Source organism: Macrobrachium rosenbergii, chromosome 30 (genome assembly GCF_040412425.1).
Source record: "Macrobrachium rosenbergii isolate ZJJX-2024 chromosome 30, ASM4041242v1, whole genome shotgun sequence".
Taxonomy (NCBI): Eukaryota; Metazoa; Arthropoda; class Malacostraca; order Decapoda; family Palaemonidae; genus Macrobrachium; species Macrobrachium rosenbergii.
The window spans coordinates 23,795,816-23,808,059 of record NC_089770.1 but is presented as its reverse complement, the minus strand read 5'-3'; the positions used below and the strand labels follow the sequence as shown (position 1 = coordinate 23,808,059).

The 12,244-nt window shown below is 35.0% G+C and overlaps 1 protein-coding gene across 1 annotated transcript; it reads left to right on the top strand.

Moving 5' to 3' along the window:
• Positions 1-8,975: 8,975 nt before the first annotated feature.
• LOC136854780 (uncharacterized) lies at positions 8,976-11,422 on the top strand. The gene has a single exon (XM_067131353.1). It carries the CDS (start codon positions 9,635-9,637, stop codon positions 11,237-11,239), a length of 1,605 nt encoding a protein of 534 aa, XP_066987454.1. The 5' UTR covers positions 8,976-9,634; the 3' UTR covers positions 11,240-11,422.
• Positions 11,423-12,244: the final 822 nt, after the last annotated feature.

The window sequence follows — 12,244 nt, the reverse complement described above, 5'->3', positions numbered from 1 at the left end:
TCTTAGCCAGGTAAAATAAGTCTAATCCTTCGGGCCAGCCCTAGGAGAGCTGTTAATCAGCTCAGTGGTCTGGTTAAACTAAGATATACATTTTTTTTTTCCAGGAAACACCATAATCCGCTGACTGTAGTTGCAATGCAAGCAAGTTTCGCTGACAGCATCAAACAGAAATATGCCACCTCAGGTTATCCATTCTTGTGAAAGTTCCATTCGACACTAGGGGTAATGAATCAATCCTTATCGTTGATTTGTGAAAAGCAAAAAAGCCTATTGACATACCCATGAATTCAATGAATGCACGATTCTGCAGTTATCAAATCAACAGTATAAATCCCATTACTCATAAAAATACAATGACCGCCTTACCGCCTTATAATTCTATATCATAAAATTCACTGAGATATATATCAATAAATATAATGAAAAATAGATGTTCAACACAGGACTCGAACGAAACAGAAACAATTATTACTCTTACAACTTCAGACCTCGACTTCATAAAGTTCATGAAACTGCAATATAATTCAGACGTATTTGTTACTTTGCCTTTTTGATCAACTGCTGTAAATCTATAATTGGTAACAGGGTCATAATTCGTACCAACGAACGCATTCAAACAAAAAAATTCTTACCCATCCGTAATGTGATACTTATCTACGATACTAATTACCGGGAAAATACTTTTGTTTAACCAACAAAATTACTTTCACTTGGAATAGCCACCACAATACAACAACACGACTCTATTTGTTATTATTTATTGTTGTTATTTTATTACCATCATCATTACTATAATTCCTGTTACTATTACTAATGTTACTATTATTGTTACTACTATTATTACTATTACTATTAGTAGTTACCAATTTTATCATTATTATTGATACCATTATTACTATTATCACTATAATACACTATTATTATTATTATTATTATTATTCACTATGGAACTTGCTAGCAGAAGTGAAATCTAATTTCATTGTTAACATGCATACACCTAATAAAATGGTATAAAATAAGTATCAGAACATAAAATAAATAATAAGTCATATTCGTAACTTGAAACAAATTTAAACTAAATCAACTATGCAAATGAGGAACATGAAATATTCATAAGGCATAAAGAAGTGCTAAATTTTAACTATGAAACAGTTTACTAAGAGCATTTAAAATAATGGAGACAGTATATATTTAAGACCAATCCTGACTTTTCCTTTCACAAACACTTTGTCAGCAGTTTCATACAACTCGATCTTGACATATCAGAAATGAACATCAAAAAGAGATTATCATTATTATATCACAAAAGAAACCAAAAAACATTCAAAAGTGTATGTTCTAATGCATTAACAAAAGCAGAATTAACCGTGCAGGTAAATTCCGGAATTTCCAAATGCCGATTCGGATCTATACCACCTAATGAAACTTTACAAAACCATATATTAATAGTAACTTAATGAACCTTACATAATTCTCTCCACAAGCCGAACGGACTTGATAAGCTTCAGTGTTAAACTTTCAAATATCTATAGAATGTTCAATGAACTATATAAACATTTGAGTTCAACAATGTTTGAACAGCTTAAAATGTTCCCGGAATACCATAGTGACATAAAACATCATACATGGGCACCTACTTGTGCAGTAATACTTTTCATAGGATATATCACTGAAAAGGAATTCAGAACCTCAGTGTATTTATTTCATCCCTTATTCTTGCGACCAACCTCACAATATGAAAATCTATAAACATGGTCGACCAATAAAATATATATTTTTTTATATATAGCAGGAAAACTTAAATGAGTATTCAGCTTGTTAGTATGCAACCACGCAAAAACATCTATAAAATACTAAAACTCTGAAACGTTTGTTTGTTTGTTTGTTGTTTGTTTGACTGCACACCGGAAGGTAAACGGGGCTGCCGCTGCCTGTAGACTTTTGCCGTCTATTATTAGCAGGGTTAATTTAGCTGTGGGTATGGGTACGGTACGGATATGGGTATCAGTATGGGTATGATATGGGTATGGGTATGGTATGGATATGGGTATCAGCATGGGTATTGGTATGGTACAGGTATAGGTATGGGTATGGGTATAGATATGGGTGTGATAGATATGGGTATGGGTATGGGTATGGTACGGATATGGGTATGGAACAGATATGGGTATGGGTATGGAACAAATATGGGTGTTGGTATGGAACAGATATGGGTATGGGTATCAGTATCGGTATGGGTATGTTGCGGGTATGGATATGGGTATGGAACAGATTTGGGTATGGGTAGGTATATGGGTTATAGGTATGGGTAGGGGTGTGGATATGGGTAGGGGTGTGGATATGGGTATGGGTGTGGACATGGTACAGACATGGGTATGGGTATGATACAGATATGGGTATGGGTATGGATAATGGTATGGTACAGATATGGGTATGGGTATGAATGCAGTAAATAAAAAAGTGACAAGGTCTAGTTTTTTATTAAACCTCTTTGTAGAATATTGGATAAATGCCAGTATTCATAGATATGCATCCACACATGAACAATCTTATTAAATTTTTAAAGTATAATAATTCGATCAATACGAGTATTCATAGTGTAATTATTATCTACGAGGAAGATTCTTACAGAAACACTTTTAGCACAATAATATTCACCAAACAACCTGTATTAAAAGATTGAATCCTTAGAGCTTTGCAAGGCATGTATAATCTACTGTGCTTAGAATATTTCGCCTGTTCGCGAACTAAGGTATTGTAACTCTACGATTGGTCACCAATGGATTAAAAAAAAAAAAAGAATCATTTTACCTCTAGACTATTGTCAAAAGACTGAAGACTGCAGACATCAGAAATCATAAATTAGACTTCAAGCTTCAGACTGCAAACTGCAGATTGTACAGTGAAAGTATCATCCAGACATTTAGGATTAAAAACTATCATCTAATAAAGAATACCAAATCTATGATAAAGAATACCGAGATACAGCGTCGGCGATAAAACACACATAATCTGACCGCCAAACTCTTATAAAATTATTATATGCCAACTTGCCCGTTTAGGACTCACCTGAAGCCCTTTGCAAATCACTAAGTGGTTTATGACCTATTAGAAGAATTACTACACAGCTTTGTATATATATATATATATATATATATATATATATATATATATATATATATATATATATATATATATATACAATTATATATATATATGTGAGTGTGTTTGTGTATATATATGTATATATATATATATATATATATATATATATATATATATATATATATATATATATATATATATATATATATATATATATATATATATATATATATATATATATATATATATATATATATATTATATATATTGTGAGGTTTAGCGGTTGCTTTGATGGGACAATCGTTTGACGATTGTTCCCTTGGTGGGTTGTTGCCTCCTTACCTATTTGTGTTTTTTCTTTGTTGGGGAGTTGACTTCTGTTGCCTTGTCTTCGACAGCGTGAGCCAGGTTCAGAGCGGCAGAGAGTCAGAGTCTCGGCAGGAGAGCAGCAGTGTATTTTTAGAAGGACAACAGGTATTATTTACCTGCTGGCTTTGGCAGCGGGAAGATGTTCAGATGACACAACCGCGTTATCCTGTTGAGAGGACTGGTTCCTGTTTGACAGCAAACATGCTGTCTCGACGACTCAGCCGTGGTCATCTGTTTGGTGGACTTGTTCCTGTTGTACAGCCAGTTGCTGTTTCGATGGCTGCACGGAGTTCGTGTGTGTTTTTCATCCTCGTCGACAGCTGGGACTGTCTCGACATCCCTATCGAGATTATCTATTTTATATATATATATATATATATATATATATATATATATATATATATATATATATATATATATATATATATATATTTGTTATGCTGCCTGTTTGTTATTTATGTAATTATTTTTGCTGCTTGGGTATTGCTCATTACTCTAGTGTTGTGTATTGTTCAATGGTTTTGAGCATTTTTATTTTACTGACTCTTCAATTATTAGGCATTTTTTATTTATTGTTGTACTGCCTAATGATGCCGCCTGATTTTTGTAATTGTTACGTTGCTAGTAGATTATTTATATTATTGTTATACTGTCCAAGATTTGATTATTTCTTTAAGAGAGTGTTTTCGGCGTATGAGGAACCACCGTGTTTGAAGGGTGATTGTTAATTACTTGGGTTTTATTTATTACCCATCAAATGTGTAGTTCATTATTTGAAATGCTTATTGGGAATTTTAAATGTCATCTACTGAACCTGACTCAATTGTACATTATGTATATTTGTGTAATAAATTAATTTTAAGGTTATTTAGTTGTTTCCAGTTCCCTCCATCTTCGTTTGTCTCGCCTTCCGTCAGTCATTCCAGTCCCATTTCATGTTTTTATTTTGAACCTGATGGTCTCTAAATGACGAGACCATTACAATATATAATATATATATATATATATATATATATATATATATATACTGTATAGATATATATATATATATATATATATATATATATATATATATATATATAATATAAATAAACTTTACATTCCATAAAGCATCAACTGTAAAAAATTTAGCATTGCACAGAGCATTACTGTAACCTTGACTTAAGGATCAATGACAGCAAAAATTGCACAACTTAGACTTAGTTTTCATGGATGTCACTTAAAATTTTTAATTATAATAAAACTGAAGCATAAGCGTCAAGGAAAACTGGTTCTTGATAAATTAATAAATACTTGACTTGGGGGAACAAACCCTGTACAAGTGTTTGAAAAAGAAATTCAACGCCGTCCTTTGTTAATTCTATGATGGGGTTTGCTACCAATGAGAAAAAGCCCTTCTGTAATAAAAAGTCATCCCCAGGAGCTATTGGACACCATTAACTGTAGTTGGTTCAGGGAAAATCATAATAACTGTTATTTTAACTTAAACAACTCAAACCAACTGCTGAGACACCATAACTTTCATTTCGAAAGCCTAACTTTAAACTGGACTGCATTAAACTTCGTAAAAACAACACAAGCTTTACGATGTTACTCCAAAAGCATGGAAAAACAATTAAGCCAGCCATAAAAATATTGGCAAAACGAGTTATCATGCCAGGGAACGTGATAGGTGTGCATCGCAGCTTAAAGGACATTCCGAACAACTCAAAACCACATGGAGTACTGTTGGAAGTATGCTATGGACTGTTTTCCACTAAAGCTATCAGTGAAAACTTCCCAAGAAAATCCAAAAAGTAAAATACCTACGATCACCTCGCACAGACAAAATATCATCTGTATATGGTACAGGAACGCTGAAGAATAGCTCTGCAATAAGTATGCAAGAACTAACACAAAACATTCACGATCGGTTCTTATTTGATACAATTAATAAGAATCATAAGGACCCTTTACATTTTTAATTAAACCTACCTACTCCAAACATCATGATACCTATAAGCTAGATTTGCAAACTGCTCTCTTACATGAATATTAGGGATTCTAGTGGATAATTTAATGTTAATTAGTTTGAGAAATTGTTCGCCTTCCACAGTTGGAACCTGATTTACTTTAGCAACAATTATTATTCTATGATGAAATACCGCCACGTCCATCAAATGTATATCCTTTATTAAAATAAGTCATTAAGTGATGAAAACCTACATTACACGCTAATTATTATCAATAACTGTATATAGTTCTTTGGTGGTTGATAAGCCCTGAAATTGACATGTTTAATTCAAAAGGAATATTTCCATCAAAAGGATTATTTCTAATCCAGATAAGACCATTTAGACTGATACCATTACATGAAAAGGAATATTCGTTTTAAGAACTCGTGTTTCACTTATAATTACACCAGAAACTGTTATCCTTGACTGCATCGTTCATTCCTGAAACGGATTAAATACGCATGGACTCATCGAAATAAGTAATATCCTACGGAACAGATAATTTGACTCTGAGCATTCGTTAAATGAGTGTAAATACATGAAAAATTTACATTTACTTTGTTACTTCCCGCTTTGCTGGTAGCATGATGTCGGTATAAGACACTGATGGATATCCCGATATAACAGGATGCATATATGATAATTATATGATAATGGAGTTACCAGTAACGATACTAAATTTCACTGTACCTAGAACTGTTAATTTATGGAAACAACGCCAGCTAGCTGTGATTCAGTTTTGTTTTCGAAAGAAAATTCAATAAAATGAAATCTTCCGAGGAATTCTACTGTCCAGAAAAAGTTTAAAATGGACTTAATGCATATTAACTTTCTTAAAAACAAACAGGCTTATTAAGACTATTTAGAAAAAATAAATGTAATATAAATAAACTAGGAACAGCTGCATCTAAATACCGTTTTTGCTTACCTCCATTTCATTACGTTCATTACAGCGACCGTGCAGTACTGAAGACCAGGTTTGTAACATCAAATGTGCATCAGCCAAGACAGATTTACATTCAGGAAACTCTTATTAAGTTATAGTGGTTTGTTCTTGTTCGTATGAAAAATTTTTTATATCTATGATAAACTATTGTTCTTGCTACTAACGTGAATATTACCTTGACGGAAGTTCTGGTTATATAATTCCTAAAATTCATCTTACACTGAGAATTATTATTAAAGTTGCTATGCTGGATATAAAATTTCTTGTCACCACTCATATTACTACGGTTATTTTGGAAATTATTTTAAGTGCTTCTTATTGTATTGCCAGAGTTATTATTTGCCTCTATGTTAGGCATGGGTTTACAGTTGTAATATATAATTGTGAACACATATCCGATTACTAATACCTTATCTTGATTGCAACTCTAGATATTTTAATTAGTGAAGTAAATTTCATTAAATTGGTGAATAATACTGATAGAAACACCTGCTGGTTTAATACAAGAAAAGTCGAAACTGAATAAAGGAGCGATTCTAAACCTCACACTAAGAACAATGTTCCTAACCTGACCGCTAATTGTTATTAACCAAGAATCCATATATTGCTTAGCAGCGAAACCTACCAGACAGTCAATAAAGCAAGTTGCAATAGTCAGCACATATTGATAATTGTACATGTGACACCTTGTGCCCTGCATGAATACACTAATTTCATATACTATGTATAAAGCTCGTTTGTAACTAAAGCAGATGTATCTATCAGAGAACGACCCTTTCTGTCTGTTGGCCCAAATACGCTCCGTACAACTAGCTTTGCCCCATAGAACTGTCTACTGGCAGTCTAAACATTTTTCCGTGTGTTACCAGTCCGAAGTCTATATGTTCTTGTTCCGCTACAGAGATTTCTTAACGTAATCTATAAAAGAATATGCCTATTGTATCCATCTAACAGTGTCTGTAATTTCTATGTAGCTGAAAGATCTTCTCTTGACCTTATCTGTAAGTCTATCCCTTGTATGAGTTGACCCTTAACACACACTTGACATGCACTATAGTTGAACGCGTATTTCCAACAGTGAAAAAATATTCCTATTATATCGTTGCTCTATTCCTAACACTCGCAAATCTGCTAATCGTAGGAATACACTCTACCCGAACGTAATCTCCTAAAAACTCAATAGAAGGAATCACCGAAATCAATACACTTCAAATAAATAAAAACGAAAGGTTAAAAATCAAAGAGGGTAAAAAATCTCACAAGACGGCAAGTCTTACAAGGATACACTTATAAAGCAAAATATCTAAGTGCAATGAAACATGTCTTCGAGACGCGCATTTTGAAAAAGTATGAACAATAACACCCTTCCATTTATTTATCTTATATAAGGAGTAAAATGTTGCGCCAGCTTCAGCGTTGCCATCGATACCACGAAGCCTGAAACCAAATTAAGAAAGGAATGAAGTGTTTTTCAGATGCCCGGCCGAGTATTCGATCTTGGGTTCGGGGTATCCGAACGAGGTAACGATAATTACCTGGCCACGATGAAAGACAGAAGTCTAGTGACAAGCGTTTCCAAAATGTGAAGAAACCGAGAAGCAAAAAGGGCATTCTGGTTAAAAAGTACTGCACACGTATCCGGTAATAAGTGACCAGTAGATTCTACATATATATTTAAGCCTGAAAAAGCAATAACATAATAAATACTTGGCCATGATGACGAAGGTGGATCTTTTCCAGCTCTAGCAAATGTCTCTGAATTCGACAGTTAGAAGTACCTACGGCATGACTGAGAATAGACTTATACCTTTTTTCGTGGCCTGGTAATTATCGTTCCCTCGTTCGGATACCGGACATGAGATCGCATACTCGGCCGGGCATCTGAAAAAAAAAACTTTATTTCTTTTTTAATTTGGTTCCAGACTTCGTACTGATAAGCGTTTCCAAAATGTGAAAAAATCAAGAAGTTAAGAAGGCGTTGTGGTTAATAAGTACCACATATGTCTGTGGTAAAAAGTGACCAGTAAATTCTACACACACACACACACATGCATTTATGTATATATATGTGTGTGTGTATGGTTGGTTGTAGAGTATATATATGTATACACACATATATATGCATATAGATAGATATAGTGGTATAGGTCCAACTCGGCCCATAACCATCTCGGCCCATTCAATGTAACCAACTCGGCCCATCGCCTGTGCCAAGTCGGCCCATTTGTGATAGCCAACTCGGCCCATTTTTGACAGGTCAGATCAGATCAAATGAAGTCGTCCAGTATAGCTTTTTGCAACAGCACACGCACAGCAATATTACGCAAGGATAGGTGTAAAGGTTTTATTATTCCTTTCCAAACATTAATTAATGACTATAATAACAACTGCATTTAGAAACAATTATTGGACAACTCGTTTCCCTAAACATTATAAATTATTTGGTTGTTGTTATAATTGTTTGAAAAGAAAGAAATACTGAGAGAGGGGACAGGATGGAGGGAGATACACATACACGTACATACATACAGAGAGAGAGAGAGAGAGAGAGAGAGAGAGAGAGAGAGAGAGAGAGAGAGAGAGAGAGAGAGAGAGAGAGAGAGAGACTGGTTAGGAACCTTCTTTATACAAGCACTTAAGTGTCTCTTAAGTGCCTCATTGTCTCATTGTAATAGTTGTTTCGTATATGTAGTTCAAGGCTTTGAATAATTTTCGAAACTGAACCATAGCTTATATAATTGATATGGTTACGAACCTACTGCTAGACTTCAAGCAGCTAGGACAACATGGCTGACCAGTGCTTGATATGCTGTGAAACTGTCCGTCCCCGTCAGGTAAGAAGATTTACCTTTAAAGTAAATAAATAGTACTCCAATGACATATATTTTGATTTGTATAGAATTTTGGCATTATGCCAAGCACTGGGGTACTAAGGCCATTCAGCGCTGAAATAGAAATTGACAGTAAAAGGTTTGAAAGGCGTAACAGGAGGAAAACCTCGCAGTTACATTCTGAGACAATTGTTAGGTGTGTGTGGACAGTAAGAAGGAAATGTCATATATTAACTTTGTACTCACAATGTCATGTGTAACGTGTTCTTTACATATGACAGCAAGCACTGCAATGTGATGGATGTAGCTACTGGCAGCATCGGACCTGTGGAAGTGGGATCACCCGGGAGCAATACAGGGCTGCTGTTAAAGAAGGTTATATTGACTGGATGTGTCACATGTGTATTCAAGAAAATCAGAGTCCGGGGGAAACTTGTGTAATTTCGAGCGCAAACACGAAATATTTTGAGGATGCAGTGGCAAAGAGTAATGTGAATAGCGAGAGTCTAGATTCTTTTGAAGGTGGAGTGTCAAATGTCAGTGGTGGTTCTTCAATTGAGGATCCTACGCCAATGGAAATGTCTCCTTCAAGGGAGACAGTAACATATGAAAAGATTGAATCATCTTCACAAAGAGGAAATTCGAAACTTATTGACAGCACCGGCTACTCTTACACACTAAAAAGAAAAACTAACGTGAGTATTCATTGGCGGTGTGTGGTTAGAAACAAAAAAATCTCATGCATGGCGACAGTAAAAGAAGTGGATAACACTTTTATTAGAGGGCATGCTGAACACTGCCATCCACCTGAGACCAGCTGTGCTGTAAAAAGTAAGGTGTGTACACTCATAAAGCAAAAGGCAATGGAAGACGTCTTTCGCCCTGCTTCTGATATTGTTGAAGAGGTACTTCGGGAGCAAGTAAATCCTACCATTCCTGTTTCATGTCTACCGGCTTCATTAAATCTTGCTAGGCAGGGAAATCGTAAACGGAAGGCAAATCGACCACGAGAACCGCAAGACCTCGATTTCGAAATTAGCGATGCCCACATTCCTGAACACTTTTTGCAACGGGACATTACTGTCGGAGAAAGACGGCATTTGATATTTGCCACAGATGATCAACTTAAGTTACTATCTAAAGCGAAGCAGTGGTATGCTGATGCTACTTTTAAAATAGTACGCAAACCATTTACACAACTGTTCAGCATCCATGCATTTGTGAAATATGATGGGCAATTGATGCAAGTTCCCCTTTTGTTTGCGCTTATGTCAGGAAAAAGGCGCAGAGACTACAAAAAAGTTCTTTGTGAAATAAGAGAACTGATAGGTGGGCATGCCCTTAAAGTTGAAGAAGTTTTGATTGACTTTGAAGGCAGTGTATGGCGTGCTATTCCCGACATTTTACCAAATGTTACGATCCGTGGTTGTGCTTTCCACTGGGGCCAGGCTGTATGGAGGAAAGTGCAAGAATTAGGCCTTCAAAGTTCTTACACAAACGACGTCGGCACTTACAAGTTTTTAAGGCAGTTGTTGTCGCTCCCATATATGCCACAGGAACATATAGAAGAGCTTTTTATCAGGTTTTATAGGAAAGCTGCAGGGGTGAATGAACTCATAAGCCTTTTAAATTACGTGAAAAAGACGTGGATCAATTCTGCAATATGGCCTCCTCACACGTGGTGCGTCTTCGGTCGGAGCATCAGAACAAATAATGATGTTGAGGGATGGCATAACAGAATAAACTTAAAGGCAAGGAAAGGAAACTTAAATTTTTATTTACTTTTAAAGCTCCTACATGATGAGGCAAACATAGTTAATTTACAGGTGCGGCTGCTGTCAGAAGGGAAGGTTTTGAGAAAGCAGCAACATAAGTATAATAAACATCACGGCCAACTTGTAAAACTATGGGACGAATATAATAATAATAATGAAAGATCGGCCAGACAATTACTGAAGGCAGTTTCTCATCATATTGCTGTCTATGTTTCGTAATATGTACATTATTATTTTTAGAAGCTTTTAGCAATGTGCTTTACTTTTTATTATTATATTATTTAATAAAGACTACTCTTTCTATTTTCAAACTGTTTTTACTTACCTCAGAGATTTATTTAGCAATGTGTTTTACTTTTTATCATTATATTATTTATAAAGACTACTCTTTCTATTTTCAAACTGTTTTACTTACCTCAGAGATTTATTTACAAAGTTACTTGGAAAGAGATAAACGAGACTTTTCTCAGGTCTGATCTCGAAAGAGAACAAAACATAATAAAAGAAAATAACACACAATATAATGATATAAAATAGCTTTAATAAAGTAAATTTGGATGTGAGCCGAGTTGGTATATAGAGGGCCGAGCTGGTAGTGGGCCGAGATGGCAATGGACCGAGTTGGTAGTCACAATGGGCCGACTTGGCGATGGGACGAGTGGACTACAACCGATATAGTTATATATAACAAATTTCTCTACTGAATATATGAGTGGGAAAATTTAAGGAAAGTCTAGGTTAAAAATGTAAAGCGAATATAACTTACATACAACATAGTCTTAACTCAGTGAGAGAAGTACAACTATGTTGTTCCCACATCTTGGAGTTGGGAACATCCTAAATTTGCATAAATTTACGAAAACAAGCATTTTCCTTGACCTATTTCAGCAAATGCACTTATCGAAAAACAGCCGTTCACCGTCGTACGCGTCCTTCACAAATTTTCTTTCTCTCTTTGTCTGCTCTGATTTTCAAAGCATCCGAACGACAGACAGAAAGACAAACGCGGAAAGGAATGTTCATTGAATCCTGATGCGTCAGTAGTTTCCAATACCTGAAATGACAGCCTTCTGTGATCTTATGTAATATCTGCTGAGCTTCAGTAGGCTTCCTTTCAATTACTTGAGTATTTCGCGAATATAAAATTCCATACGTGAAAATTTCCTTTTTTTTTTAATTCAAATTTCTCAGCAATGCAGCCTTCTTACTTTTAGCTTTCATTCA